At 44.4% G+C, this 15,730-nt stretch overlaps 1 protein-coding gene across 3 annotated transcripts in view; it reads left to right on the top strand.

Annotated features, from left to right (window-relative positions):
* The window catches only part of TRIO (trio Rho guanine nucleotide exchange factor), a 356,186-nt gene extending 351,429 nt beyond the window's left edge, over nt 1-4,757 (top strand). For all 3 annotated transcript variants that reach the window (XR_011430259.1, XM_023625830.2, XM_070246030.1), the window contains exons 56-57: nt 1,959-2,097; nt 2,940-4,757. Coding sequence is in view for 2 of the 3 variants with exons in the window: in XM_023625830.2 (XP_023481598.1) it covers nt 1,959-2,097; nt 2,940-3,488 (688 nt within the window). In the remaining variant the exon portion in view is untranslated. The remainder of the gene's footprint in view (nt 1-1,958; nt 2,098-2,939) is intronic.
* Nucleotides 4,758-15,730: the final 10,973 nt, after the last annotated feature.

Below are 15,730 nucleotides of genomic sequence, written 5' to 3'. Positions count from 1 at the left end.
CGAGAGGCCAGGCTGTGTGGGGTGCTGAGACTCATGTCACTGCTGGTCGTCTTAGGCCGACCTGACTCCATACATCTGCTCAGGGCTGGGCAAGGCTGGGGGCCCCTTGGTGGGGCTCACCAGACCTGGTCACGCCCGATGCCTCGGGCATCTGGCTCAGCCCCAGAGTCAGTCCCGCCCCTCTGGTCGGGCTCCTGCCCGCCAAAGGAGGGTTAGGATGGGGGTGGTAAGATGCACCCCACTGAAAGAACACCCTCCGGAGGGGGCGAGCCTCTGACCAGAGCAGCCCCACTGGGCCCCACTGTGCTTCCTGGGCCCTGTGTGTGGCCTCAGTACGCAGTTCAGGCGTTTAAAGAGCGAGTGAAACTGTGACCCTTGAGCAGTGCTGCTGGGGGGACCAGCGGGGCCGGGGCAGTTTTACCCCCAGGGGACATTCGGCAATGTCTGGAGCCGCCTTTGTTGTCACAGCTGAGGATGAGGTGCTGCTTGGCATCCTGCAGGGCTCAGGACAGCCCCCAGCAGACAGTTGTCTGGCCCAAAGTGCCAGCAGCAGGGGCTGGGCAGCCCACCGGGGAGCCTTCTCGCTCTCTGAAACATCTCGGATTTAGCTTTGTGTAAATTCCTCGTCCTCGTTAGGGGGAGTCATTTCACACGTATACTTGGATTTGCAACGTCTGGCCACTGGCCAAAGCAGAACCCCTTGCACCATTTCACAGTTCTTGGTACATTTGTAAGTGGAAAGAGTAGGACAGACCACAGGCGCCACCCCCCCATGGAGCCACCCAGGGACATGTCCACTGTGTCCACGGTGACCCCGGGGCTCGAGCTTCAGGCCCCTCGCCTGCAGGGAGTCCCTCAAGGCCCTGCACCTGATTTTTTGTTTGTTGTGTTCTTTTTCTTAAAAAATTTGTAAGTACCTCCACGCCATGACCTTCACAGGGCAAGGCTGCCGCAGGGCTCCAACGGTCCCGGGTCCAGCCTCACCTCCCCCGACACCTCTGCTGGTGCCCCTGATCCCTGGGGAAGGGGACATGTCAGGAGGGTCTGCCCGCCCGGGACTACACAGCTAGAACCTCCCGCTGGAGCGTCGTGAACCCCTTCCACCCCTCTCTCTGGAATAGCAAACCTATCAGATGATGGAAGGGAGTAGGCAGGCCCTCAGGAGGCTGATCTTGTGCAAAGGGTACGTCAGTGGACTCGGGGCCTGGACACAACCAGCCTAGTGTCAGGCCCTGGCCTGCCTCGCACTGGCTGTGTGGCCTTGGGCTCATGTCTCAACCTTGGCGTCCTTTAAAGTCTCAGCTACTTTAGAGGATTGCTGTGGGGCCAGATACTCTTCGAGCAGAGACCCGGCCCTGTGGGTCCTTGGTGCTGGGAGGTTGTTTCTGCTCTAGAAGCCGGATGACTGACAGTTACCGCTCATCTTCCTAGGGATTTCTAACAAGATCCGTCCTAGAGTCCTCGTCAAAAATCTATAAGACCCCCATTTATGGTTTAAGATTTCACTGCGTTCAGCTGTCGTTTCTTTTCGCTGAAAAACTAAATGGTTTGGCCTCACTATCGTGTTAATTGGATTTATTTTCATAACAATTACTTACTATCAAATTCTCCCCATCACTAGACAAGTGGCTGATCTTACTATAAATTTCCCTTTGGCAAAGAAAGCAGCATAGACCAACGTTTAGAGAGGCCGGGGTGCCACACCACCTCATTGCACTTCCAGCCTTCACTTACGCTGTGTGACCTGGGGAAAGTTACATACCTTCTCTATGCCCAGTTTCCTCATCTGTAAAATGGGGACAGTGAAACATTCTTCTCAGAAAGTTGTCACGAGGAATAGGTGTCTTAAGATAGGTCACCTGAGATACAACATGTCTGTTCCATGTTAGACCAGAGAGGTCTCTAAAGTGGACCAGCCGGACCCATAGTGGGCATCTCACACGTTCCTCCTTCCACAGGGCTGACCAGGGACGTCTCCTGGACTGTGTGGTGCGATGGGGAAACCTCACCGAAGGGAAGATCAGGGCGTACCTGGGGGAGGTTCTGGAAGCCGTCCGATACCTTCACAACTGCAGGATAGCACACCTGGACCTAAAGGTTAGTGGGGCCCCGTTCGGGGCGAGCGGCGTGTCTGAGCATAGCTCAGCCCCCCGGCATAGGGACCACTCAGCTTGTCCTCTGAACCCAGGACAGGAACCCCCAGGGGGACTGGGGACAAATATGAGGGAGTGGGGGATAGGAACATGTATTTCTAATCTCTGTTTTTAAGAGTTTGCATCCAGGGGCTGGCCCGGTGGCACAGCGTTTAAGTGTGCACATTCTGTTTTGGCGGCCCGGGGTTCCCGGTTCGGATCCTGGATGTGAACATGGCACTGCTTGTCAAGCCATGCTGTGGTAGGCATCCCACATATAAAGTAGAGGAAGATGGGCACGATGTTAGCTCAGGGCCAGTCTTCCTCAGCAAAAAGAGGAGGATTGGCAGTAGTTAGCTCAGGGCTAATCTTCCTTAAAAAAAAAAAAGTTTGCTTCCAGTGATATAAACAATCAATAAAATCCTAGATAAACATTTGAGATCTTGCAGCATTTCATGAGAAAGTTCCTGTGAGTTTTTCCGGGCTTTTGTGGGACTGAGAAGGGAAGGAGACTGTTACTGTTAGTGCTGGGAGCAAAGATGATCACCCAGCTTCATAAACAGGCGTCACTGTGTGTAACACAGCAACTCGATGCTGATTTCCAGAGCGAAGGCTGGTCTGTGCCAAGCTGGGGGAGCATTCCTCTGCTGGCACTCTTTCCTCCTTGCTGGGCCTGTGTGCTGAGTTTCATCCTGTCTTGCACGTGGACAGTCTGTACCAGTTGACTTCCTAGATTCCTGGTGAGTGTCACTTGCAGATTAAGATTGGGGTTGATGAAAATGACAGTTGTCTCATCCTGTCTTCTAGCCCGAAAATATCCTGGTGGATCAGAGTGTAGCCAAGCCAACGATTAAATTGGCTGACTTTGGAGATGCTGTCCAACTCAACACGACCTACTACATCCACCCGTTACTGGGGAACCCCGAATTTGCAGCCCCCGAAATCATCCTTGGGAACCCCGTCTCCCTGACCTCGGATTCGTGGAGTGTTGGAGTGCTCACATATGTCCTTCTTAGCGGCGTGTCCCCCTTCCTGGATGACAGCGTGGAAGAGACCTGCCTGAACATTTGCCGACTAGACTTTAGTTTCCCAGATGACTACTTTAAAGGAGTGAGCCAGAAGGCCAAGGATTTCGTGTGCTTCCTCCTACAAGAGGACCCTGCCAAACGTCCCTCGGCTGCGCTGGCCCTCCAGGAGCAGTGGCTGCAGGCGGGCCATGGCCATGGCAAAGGCGCGGGCGTCCTCGACACGTCCAGACTGACCTCCTTCATTGAGCGGCGCAAACACCAGAACGATGTTCGACCTATTCGTAGCATTAAAAACTTCTTACAGAGCAGGCTTTTGCCTAGAGTCTGACCTATCTTGAAGTTCTTTCTCATTCTCTTTCACCTGCCAATCAGCTGTTAATTTGAGTTTTGAAGAGAAACACCAACCAACATAACTGATCAGCTGCCGTGCGTTCATCGTGTGAAATAGCATCGCGAGTGACCCGCGCTCGGCAGTGCTGGGACTCGGCTGCGAGGCTGTGCTGGGGTGGAGGACCTTCTCTAACACTCTGCGCAAGCAGAGACCGCGTTGCTGTATCACAGTCTTTTATTCAGGTTTCTGCAAAAAGTAAAAAGAAACTTTTTTAAATGAACGTGAATAGAATTTTGCAAATTTAACATTTTCCAAGATTTATTCAAGGAAACAAAATGCCTATGTTCAACCACTGGTGTTAACGAACAAAACAGAGATCCCAGACACCTCTGGGGAAGACTCACCCTCGAGGTGGCTGTCCCCACGGCCTCATCTGGGGCTCGGTGTCCACCTGGCTCTGAGCTTTTCCAGCTGCCTGGTCTGCGTGTGCCTCGCCGGGACGCCAGACTACGCTTCTGAAACGTGCATTCAACCTCAAACTTTTGCATAAAAATAGAATGAATCGTTTTGCTCTGATGAAATGTAGGCCTTACTTGTATATAAGACTGGTCCTGCCTTCCGTCTGTCCTGGCCCCACCTGCCCTCCTTCCCGCTCCCCGCCCACCTCCCGGGGCTTCCTTCTGGGGTCAGAGGGCTTGCCCATCATCCGAGGACATCAGGTTGGGTCCTGCCCCGCTGCCCCCTCCTTCCACTTCCACCCCCAAGCCGTCAATCAGATTGTTGAGCAGTATACAGTCAGATGAAAATACTGTAAATGCACTCATTGGGGTTTTTTTGGTTTTATTTCATATCATGTGCAATGTTGTGGCTTTAACATTTTATGCAACTATTTATGAAGACCTCTGTTGTACCTGTAATAAATATATAGAAAAAGCACATACTTCGTACGGTGAGCTTTATGGTTGTGTGCGTGTGTCGGGGGAGGGGTGGGGGGTCGTAGCCCTGTGCCATCGGTTCAAGGAGACTTAACTCTTCGTGAAATTTGTCGGTTTCGAGGACTGTACAAAGTGATTTCATACTCTGAATATAAAACTGGATAATAGGGTAATGTTTTAAAATTTATTATGCTATTATTCAGAATGCCAAAGTATTATTTTTTTCCCAAAATCAGTCTGGACATTTACAACTTTTTAGACTTTTTGACGTTCAACTTTCTGTACAAAAATTGGCTGGATTTTGAGCTTTTGGTAAGAAAAAAAAAGCCAATGAAGCACTAGCCGCCTTGAGGCTGGCGTCCGATGTCTGTGTCACTGTGGCAGAATTACTCTGGTGCAGGGGAGGCCTTTCAACAAAAGACTCCGGGTTTCTGGGCACGCTTGAATTTTTCTGGATGTCTTTTTATCTTTGTCGTGTGAAATACACTAAAAAAGGAGACCAGCCTGCTTCCCAAGCCAGCCAGACACCTGGGTCTTGAGCCATAAACTGGCATAGTTAAGCTTTGCAGCTTCCGATGTATTTTATTTATTCTTTTGTTGGGTTTTTGTTTGTTTGTTTCTTGTAAAATTGTACAGAAACTTTTTAAAAGAAATTGGATTCAAAACTGGATGTGTATTCGTAACCTCACAACTTTTATTTGTGTATTGTTTCTTTTATTATTTCAGTTAAATTTTTACATTATTTTGCATGTATATTTCTTTGTACAGAGACCTTACATGTTTACACAGTATGATGTGATGTAAATATTTTATTTTGCCATCAGTTATTTTAAAAAATTAAACATATTTGCCTGATTTTTGTGTTAGGTCTTTTATTGAAATTGGTGGATATTGAATCAGAAAGAGAGATCTCTGAGGTAGAGACTGAAGGAGAGGCCTCTCGTGCGTTGGTGGGGGGTAGGGGGAATCCCCTGGATTGGGCATCTGCTGTACACAGCCAGAACTGGGAGTGAGTCAGGCTCCTACCGACTGGTTCACAGAACCCAGACTCAGAACTCTGACGTACAAGCAGAATGTCAGCCGCCTGTTTACAGTGGGGCTGCACCTCACCCTGCTTGGGATGTCTAAGGTCTGCCTGGTTCTCGAATGTGGAATCGGAGCAAAGAGAATAGCTGTGGCATCCTGACCACAGAAAATCAAAATTAACGTTGTCTAGATGGATTGAAGAAAGTGGAGTGCTTAGATTTGAACACTGGTGTTAGGAACAAGCCAGAGATCCTGTACCTGTGAAGACCCCCATTGGTGGTGGTCCCTCAGCCACCTGCACTGGAGTCCCCAGGCCCTGGGGGATGTAGAGCCACCACCTCTGGATCCCACCCTGCAGGGCTCTGACGCTGGCTGTGGCTCTGCCTGCTTCTGACAGTGGGTCATTTCCCCTGAAGACCAATATCCTCTCTCGTTTGGATTCTCTTGCTTTGTCGATCCCTGCCCCCCGCCAATAGTGACTGACGGTCCAGCACAGCATAGCGAACAGGTGTTATTTTCACCCGTTTGCTGAAATCCTGAAGGTAAGACAGGCGTGAAAGGACCCCATTTGGCCCAAGTCAGGTCGTAGGAAACTCCCTCTCGCTGGGATGACACCTCCTCTGAGTCCCAGGGACACCGATGGCTCAGTGGGGTTGGGAGGGATGGAAATGCAAGGCTGGATCTCTTCCCGGCAGCAGGGCATCAGTCCTCGGAGTGAGTCGCCTGGCCACCACAGTGCCACACCTGAGCAGGAGGGAGGCAGGGGGCTGAGTTCTTCTGTTAATTGGATACTTGCTGAATGAATAGTTACTCCTGTGAGATGAGCAAAGCATTCCACAAGTGAAAGGCATCCCCACAATGAAGAGTGGCCCACCTCAGGACAGCTACCCAGACTTTTTTCCTCAAATATTAAGATGCTTTGGGGACCAGCCCCAAGGCCAAGTGGTTAGGTTCGGGCACTCTGCTTCAGCGGCCAGGGTTCATTGGTTGAGACTCTGGGTCTGGACATGGCACCGCTCATGAAGCCATGCTGTGGCAGCATCCCACATAGAAGAAATAGAATGACCTCCAACTAGGATATACAGCTATGTACTGGGGCTTTGGGGAGAGGAAAAATAAAAGAGGAAGATTGGCAACAAATGTTAGCTCAGGGCCAATGTTCCTCAAAACAAACAAACAAACAAAAAGATGTTTTGTATTCTGCATGTCACTATTTAGAAATGTTTTAAATCCAGGGATTCTCTTTAGCTCTAAAGGGAAAAAAGATCACTGTTATTTTAGCAGAATAAATTATGAGCATCATCTTATGGCAAGCTATATAGTTAATCCAAAGAGACAAAAACAATTCAAGGGACTGGTAGAATGCTCCGTCTGTGTGTGTGTGTGTGTGTGTGTGTGTGATTTAAAGTACACAATTCATAAGTATACAGCTCAATAAATCTTTATATTTGTGTGTACCTGTGATCCCCACCCAAAGCAAAACATAGGACCTTCCCATTATCCCCTAAAGGATTCTTTGTGCCCCTTCCCACTCAGTTCCTCTCTGCCAGGGGTGATTGCTGTTCTGATTTCTATCACCCATAAGTTAGTCTGCCTTTGAACTTCATTTAAGTAGAATCATACAGTATATGCTTTTTAAAAGTAAACAAAACTTTTTCTTTTGAGGTCATTGTAGGTTCACATGCAGTTCTATGAAATGTATGCTTTACCCAGATTTCCCAGTGATAGCATCTTGAAAACTCTAACGTTAATCAGATCGCAGCCGGGATTTTAACACTGACACAGTCAAGATGCAGGGCCTTCCATCCATCACCAGGATCCCTCCTGTTGCCCTTTTATAGCCATGCCCACCTCCCTTCTGCCCCCAGCCCCCTCCTCTAATCTCTGCCAACCACTAATCTGTTCTCCATTTCTATAATTTTGTCATTTCGAGAATGTTATGTAAATGGAACCATACGATATGCAACCTGTTGAGATGGATTTTCTCACTGCGCATAATTCTTTGAAATTCATCCAGTTGTGTGTATCAATAGTTTGTTCCTTTTTCTTACTGAATAGTATTCCATGGTATGGATGTACTGTGGTTTGTTTAACCATTCACCCATTGAAGGACATCTGGATTTTTTCTGGCTTTTGGCTATTACAAATAAAGTTTCTATGAGCATTCATGTACAGATTTTTGTGTTTCTTCACTTTTTAAGGGATTGCCAAATTGTTTACCAGACTCTACCATTTTACATTCCCACTAGCAATGTCTGAGTAATCCAGTTTCTTCAAATCTTTGTCAGCGTTTGATGTTGTCACCATTTTTTTATTTGGCCATTCTGACAAGTGTGTAGTGAGAAGTTATTGTGGTTGTAATCTGCATTTCCCTAAGGGCTAATGATGTTGTGCGCCTTTCCATGTGTTTATTTGCCATCTGTTTATCCTCTTCAGTGAAATGTCTCTTCATGTCTTTTGTCCATTTTCTCATTAGATTGTTTTGTTTTTTATTGTTGAGTTTTGAGTGTTCTTTATATGTCCTAGATACTAGTCCTTTGTCAGCGATATGGTTTGCAATTGTTTTCTCTCACTTTGTAGTGTCTTTTCAGCTTCTTAACAGAATCCTTCACAGAGAAAAAGATTTTAATTTTGACGAAATCTAATTTTTTTTTCTTTTGTGGATCAAGCTTTTAGGTGTCAAGTTTAAGAACTCTTTACCTAGTCCTAATTGAAACTTTTTTCCTAAAAGTTTTGAAGTTTTGTGTTTAAGTCCATGACCCATTCTCACAATTTTTGTGTAAGGTGTGAAATTTAGGTTTCGGGTTTTTCTGTTGGGTTTTCTTTTCTTTTTTTTTTTTTTGCAGATGGATGTCCAATTGTTCTAGTGCCATTTGTTGAAAAGATTACCCTTTTGATTTTGTCAAAAATCAGTTGGGCTTTTTCATGTGGTTCATGTGGGTCTATTTCTGGGTTCTCTATTTCATTGATCTAATTATCTGTTCCTCTACCAATGTCACACAGTCTGGATTACTGTAGCTGAGTAAGTCTTGAGGTCAGGTAGACTGTACTTTCTTTCCCCCACCTATTTGTCTTTTTCCAAGATTTTTAGCTATTCTAGTTCTTTTGCCTTTCCATATAATTTTTAGAATAGTCTTGCCAATATCTACAAAATATCTTGCGTTTTTTTATAGGAATTGCATTAAATCTGTATATATCAATTTGGAGAGAATTGACATCGTTACTATTTTGAGTCTTGCAATCCATGAACGCGATGTAGCTCTCCATTTATTTAGATCTTTGTTTTCTTTCATCAGCATCTTGTAGTTTTACAAGTTCCTGTATATGTTTTGTTTTAATTACACCTAAGTATTTCTCTTTCATTAAGCAATTATAAATGACGTCATATTTTTAATTTTTGTGTCCATGAATTCATTTCTGCTACGTAGAAATACAATTGATTTTTGAATGTGTGGTGTAAGCCCTGACAGTTGTTGGAGTTTTTTTCCTTCTTTGTAATTCAAGTGCCTGACTTAAGCTTCACTTGCCAAGGCATTCACTTCAAAGAGGTATCCCCTTCAACGATGGCTATCTCGAATAAATACATTGCCAGCCACACAGCTAGATAAAGAGCCAGGCCACCTGCTCCTACTGAGGCTCTTTTGTTTTAGAGATCTTGGTCAATTTCAATAACTAACCATTTGGGCCACTTATTTTTTCTCTGCCTGTGCTTTAAATTCCTACTCTCATGTTTTAAATTCACCAGTAAAGAGTGAGCCCTTGAAATCCTAGGCCCCCACCCTTGACGCCAATAAACACAGAACCCCAGGCCTGCGCATTCTCTCTCTTTCTACCCATGACCTTGCTGTGTGACTTCCAGGTCCTATAAGTGATAACCCCCTGTTTTTTCAAAGTTTTCTGATGATTATTGGTGAAAGGCATCTTACAACTAAAGTAAGAACCACAAGGGCCGGTCCAACTACAACATTAGTTATTGATAGGCTGAGACCGGCACACAACGGAATGTTTATCTTTTATTCTGTGTGTTTGCTGAACTCACTAGTTCTAGATCTTTTTGGAGCTTCCTTGAGATTTTCTACATAACCATGTCATCTGCAAGTAGGGAACGGTTTTATTTCTTCCTTTCCAACCTATAGGCCTTTTGTTTCTTTTTCTTGCCTTGTTTCCCTGGCTAGAACTTTCAATATTGGATATGAGTGGTGAAAACAGACATTCTTGTCTTGTTCCTGATCTTAGATGGAAAAGCATTCAGTCTTTCACCATTAAATACAATGTTAGCTGTAGATTTTTATAGATACTGTCTATCAAATTAAGCATGTTCTCTGCCATTCCTATTTTTCTGAGAGTTTTTATCATGAATGGGTGTTGAATATTGCCAAATGCTTTTTCTATATCAAGTGATATGATCATGTAATTTTTCTTTAGCCTGTTAATATGATGGATTACACCCATTGATTTTTTAATATTGAGCCAAACTCGCATCCTTGGAATGGACCCCACCGGGTCATGGTGTAAAGTTTTTCTATGTTTCTGAATTGTATTCACTAATATTTTGTTAAGGATTTTTGTATCTAAATTTACAAGGAATATTGGTCTGTAATTTTCTTTTTTTGTACTTTCTTTGGTTTGGTATCAGGGTACTTCTAGCTTCATAGAGTGAATTGTGAAGGGTGATCTCCTCTTCTGTTTTCTGGAAAAGATTGTGTAGAATTGGTGTTAATTGTTCTTTAAATGTTTGGTAGACTTCTCCAGTGGAACCATGTGGGCCTGGAGATTTCTTTATTTGGAGTATTTGAATTATAAATTCAGTTACAGGGCTATTCAAATTATCTATCTCATATTAAATGAATTGTGATAGTTTGTGCTTTTCAAAGAATTGATCCATGCCATATCTAGGTAGTCAATCGATTATTGAGAGAAGAATATTGAAGTCTTCAACTATAATTATGGATTGTTGTTTCTCCTTTTACTTCTATTAGTTTTTGCTTCACATATTTTGCAGCTCTGTTGTTTGTTGCCAGCACACTTAGGACTACAATGCCTTCTTTGTGTGTTGACCCTCTTATCACTATATAATATCCCATTCTGCTCCCTAGTAATTTTCTTTGCTCTGATATCTACTTTATCTGTTATTAATGTAGTCACTCCTACCTTTTTTAATTAATGTTTTCATGATATATCTTCCATTCTTTTACTGTCAACATACCTATATCACTACATGTGAGTAGATTTCTTGTAGACAGCATATAGTTGGGTTATGTTTTTTAATCCATTGTGCCCATCTCCATCTTTTAATTGGTGTATTTAGATCATTTACATTTAATGTAATTATTGATAAAGTTAGGGCTTAAGCCTGCTCCTTTATTTTTTGGTTTACTGTTCTTCTCTCTGGTCTTCAGTTCTCTGTTTTATTTTGCCTGTTCTCCTAAGGGTTGCTTGAACACTTCTAGAATTCCATTTCAATTTATCTATACTGATTTTGAATGTTTCTCTTTGTATAGCTGTAGGAGTTGCTCTAGGTATTACATTATATATTCATAATTTACTGGTGTCATCTTTTCACCAGTTTGAGTGAAATATAGAAACCTTACCTCTCTTTATGACTCATTACCCTCTCCAGTTTATATTGTTGTTTAAATATTTCCTCTCCGTACATTTAGAACCACATCACACAATCTTATAATTTTTGCTTCAACTATCAAACATAATTTAGAAGACTAAAGAGGAGAAGGAAATGTATTTACTCATATTTTTATTTTTTCCATTGTTCTTTCTTTCTTTCTGACATTCCAAGATTTCTTCCTCTATATTTTCCTTTCTATTTAAGGAACTCACTTTACCCATTCTTTTAGGATAGTTCTGCTGGCCACAAATTCTCTTAGATTTTCTTCATCTGATAGTCTCTTGATTTACCCCATTCCTGATGACATTTTCCCTGTATATAAAATTCTAGATTGACAGTTTTTTTTCTTTCAGCACTTGAAAAACATTGTGCCACCTCCTTCAGTCCCTCATCGTTTCTGATGAGAAATCCACCGTCATTCAAGTCTTTCCAATTATAAGTAAGATGTTTTCTCTCACTTTCAAGATTTTTTCTTTGTCTTTAGCTTTCAGAAGTTTGACTATGATGTGTCTTAGTGTGGATTTATTTGTGCTTGTTCTGTCTGAGATTTACTCAGATTCTTGAATCTGTATGTTTATGTCTTTTGCCAAATTTGTGATGTTTTCAGCCATTTCTTCAAGTACTTTTAGAACTATGCCTTCTTTCTCTCCTTCAAAGACTTCAATGACATAAGTGCTACACTCTCTCTTTTTTTTTTTTTTTTCCCCCTCCCACTGGTCTTTGAGGCAATGTTCTCCCCCAGTTTCCCCAGGCTATTTTTGCTTTGTTCAGACAGGGTAATTTCTATTGTTCTATCTACAGATACACTGGGTCTTCCCTCTGTCCACTCCAGTCTGCTCTTGAGCCCATACACTGAGTTTATTTCAATTGTTGTATTTCCGCGTTCTAAAATTTCATTAGTTTTTCTTTATATCTTCTATTTCTTTGCTGAGACTTTTGATCTTTTCATTTATTTCAAGCATGTTCATAATTGTCCCTTGAAGGATTTTTATCATGGCTGCTTTAAAATTTTTGTCGGGTAATTCTAACATCCTGTCATCTCATTGTTTGTGTTATTGCTTATCTTTTGTCATGCAAGTCAAGATTTTCCTTGTTGGTACGATGAATGATTTTCATTTGAAATGGGGACATTTTGCATATTAGGGTATGAGACTGTGGATCTCTTTTAAATCTTCTGATTTAGTTGGCCTCCTCAGACACCATTCCAGCAGGGGAAGGGGGCTGGGTGCTGCCTCATTGATGGTGGGAGTGGTCTGAGTTCCAGTAGGCCCCCCCAGAGACCGTGGGCATGATCAAAGTCCTGACCCTGCACCAGGGCTCCTCTGACACCACCCCAGTGGGGAGAGGAAGGAGCCTCCTTACTGCTTGATGGAAGTGGAAGTACAGGCTCCCCACATAATCCTTGCTGATAGCAAAGGGGGTGAGGAGTCTTGTTACTCCTGGCAGGGATGAAAGTCCTGGCTCCCTATTTGGCCTTCTCTGACACCACCTGGGCCAAGGGACTGTGATGCCCATTACATGCTGGCAAGGGTGGAAATCTAGGTTCCCCACTCAGTCTTTACTGATGGAGTGGAGGGGGGGCCACAGTGTTTTCATGGCATCTGGCTAGAATAGAGAAGTGATTATCTCAAAGTTTTCTGTCTTGCAAGCCTGCGGCTTTCCTGGGCTTCTGTCTAGAGAGAGCAGGGTTTTGTTTGGACTTCTGCTGTCTGCATCTATCGGCACTTCCAGGTTGCCAGCTTCTGCAGCTCTAAGACTGGGATATATAAGGCAAAAAGAAATCCCAGAGAACTCACTGCCTTGTGGTTCCTCAGCCCTGAGGCCCCTTGCTGGTCTGCTTTCTTCACTTCACCTTGTAAAGTCTTCTCAAGTTTGTTTTATGTAGAATGTCCAGGAGGTTTTGTTGTACTTAGTCAGAGAATAGGAAAAGTGCATCTACTGCAGCTTCCCAGAATCAGAAGTCCAATATCAGTGCTTTTGTTTTCATTTGTCAGTTTTAGGATTATGTGACATTGGTCTCCTGAGATAGCTACAAAAACAACTGTTTAATCTTAATTTCAAAAGCAACCAATTGTATCAGTTATAAAAGGGGAAACTACACAGCCAGAAATGGGCAGAATTTAAGTTCATTTCCCATTTCACTGTCTTCTACCTTTTCTGCTGACTCATTTCTTGTGGAAGTCTTGCTTAACTACCAATGCTGGTATTCTACTCCTGTTCCACAATAACCAGACAGAATTCAAGGACAGCATAACCGACCAGAGATGGTAAACAAGGGATTGGCCAGGCTACTGAGAGCAAATGACCTGGGCTGGCCTGGCTGCTCATGCAGAGCTGTGCAGAGGACACAACTGGAGGGATGCAGGGAGTGTAAAGGCTGGCTCTGCTCTCAGGAGGCATCTGGAGAGACAGAAGGGAAAAGTATTGACTTAAGTAGCTTCTAGAAGGGGGAATGCAATGAACTATCTGACAGAAGTTCTAAGAGAAAGGAAAAAGCGATGTGCTGGGCCTTGAAGGGTGAGCAGGATTTCCAGGAAGTGGCCTCAGGTTGGGTCCAGGTGTCAAAGTGCTCTGGCGCAGCAAGGGGTCAGGAGCGGAGGGTACCATTTGGGTGTAATGTGAGGTGACAGAACATTTGCTTCCTCAGATGTCTCTTGCTTCCATTGGCCATTTCTTATTTACAATTCAAAATTTTTTCAGGGCTTATCTTTCACCATGTGGCCGTCATCCTGTGGAAACCCTGCTTCAGAAGCCTCTTTTCAAGACTGCTGAGTTTACCAGAGAGTTTTCCAGCTTCCGCTTCCTGTAGAATATGACAGTTAAAGGGTTTGCAAGGCAAAGTCTCTTGTGAAAGTCCCGGAAAAGTGGAGACTTTACAATGAATTTCCTCATTTATAATTACTCGTAAAAAACACGCATCTCTGCTCCATTTTTGAAGGTTGAAAACCTCTTTTACTCAGTTTTACCCTATCTATCAGTTTCTTTATGACTAAATTTATCTCATGTGTATGAGCTTATACAGGAAAGAAAATATATCAGAACAAGTGACATAACAACAGAATTTGAGACAGACCCTATTGATAATTTGAGAACAGCCTGCACTGCTGGATTGTTATGACATGGTAATGACCTGGTTTCCATATGTATATCAATATGCTGACACCCAGAGAGAAAAGATGCAAAGCATCAGTGTTTTGTAAACATGAAAATTACCTCCTGGCACAAAGCCCTACTGAGCCAGGAGTTATCAGAGTCAGCTTGCCACAGGTGAGAAGAAATCCGTGTTCCTCTGTTTTCTTTTTCAATTTTGTGGCCCAGTGGGCAAAATCGGAAATATAAATGAGAGGAGGACTTACAACCACATGGATGTTGATTCACTCACACGGACTGCTCCCGACCATCCTGTCTTCCTTTGGGGACGCCTCCTCCTCCCCCTCTCTAGGACTTGCTCACTGCTCAGGTGAGAACCACCTTCTTTGGTGACACAGGCCCTTTCCTAGGTGACCTCAGCTGATCTCATTTCTTTGGCTAACACTGTGCTAGTTACCTGTGGCTTTTTAACAAATTACCATAAGCTTGGTGGCTTAACACAAAAGAAATTCGTTCTCTCACAGTTCTGGAGGCGAATAGTCCAGTATGGTACCACCGGGCTGAATCCCAGGCGTGGCAGGGCTGTGCTCCCCCCAGAGGCTCTGGGGAAGGATCTGTTCCCTTCCTCTCTCAGTGTCTGGGAGCCTCCAGCATTCCTTGGCTTGTGGCTGCAGCACTCCAGTCCTGAAGGCCAGCATCTGCCAATCTCTGTCTGCTCCCTCCTCACGTTGGCTTCTCCTCTGCGCGTACAAAAACCCTCCTCTGCTTCTCTTATCAAGACGGTCGTGATGGCGTTTGGGGCCCACATGGATAATCCAGGATGATCATCCTGTCTCAAGATCCTTGACTTAATTACATCTTTGCCATATAAGGTAACATTCACAGGTGCCAGGCATCAGGACATAGACATCTTTCAGGGGGCCTTTTTTTTTTCTTTTAAAGATTTTATTTTTCCTTTTTCTCCCCAAAGCCCCCTGGTACATAGTTGTATATTTTTAGTTGTGAGTCCTTCTAGTTGTGGCATGTGGGATGCCGCCTCAGCATGGTCTGACGAGCAGTGCCATGTCCGTGCCCAGGATCTGAACCAGCGAACCCTGGGCCGCTGAAGTGGAACGTGCGAACTTAACCACTCGGCCACGGGGCCCGCCCCTCAGGGGGCCATTTTTTGACTTACCACACCATCTCTGTGCCAACAATTCCCAACTTCTCCAGCAAAGTCCCCTATGCTCCAGGTCACACACCCATGAAGGGGATCAGAATATGCCACCCTAAAGTATGTCACTTTGGCACAACGATTAGTTTTAGCTGAACGCAATCAAAAGGAAGTAGGTATTTTAGAAAGCTCCCTGCCCCTACCCCTGTTTGCCTAAAAGCAGGACATAAATTTTCAACGGTGTCCTTCCTCCCCTCTATCCCAGGAAGGACAAAAGTTAATCACCAGAGACAACCTTAGACCCTATCAGCGTGGAGTCAGCACCAGAAGAATCCATATGCAAACTTTTACTACCCAGCCTTTCTCTCTGCTCTGGGAAGCCTAGAATCACTTTCCTTTGTCCCATCATTTC

This window comes from Equus caballus, chromosome 21 (genome assembly GCF_041296265.1).
Source record: "Equus caballus isolate H_3958 breed thoroughbred chromosome 21, TB-T2T, whole genome shotgun sequence".
Taxonomy (NCBI): Eukaryota; Metazoa; Chordata; class Mammalia; order Perissodactyla; family Equidae; genus Equus; species Equus caballus.
Note: the sequence above shows the minus strand (reverse complement) of the source record. Positions and strands in the feature narration are given on the sequence as shown.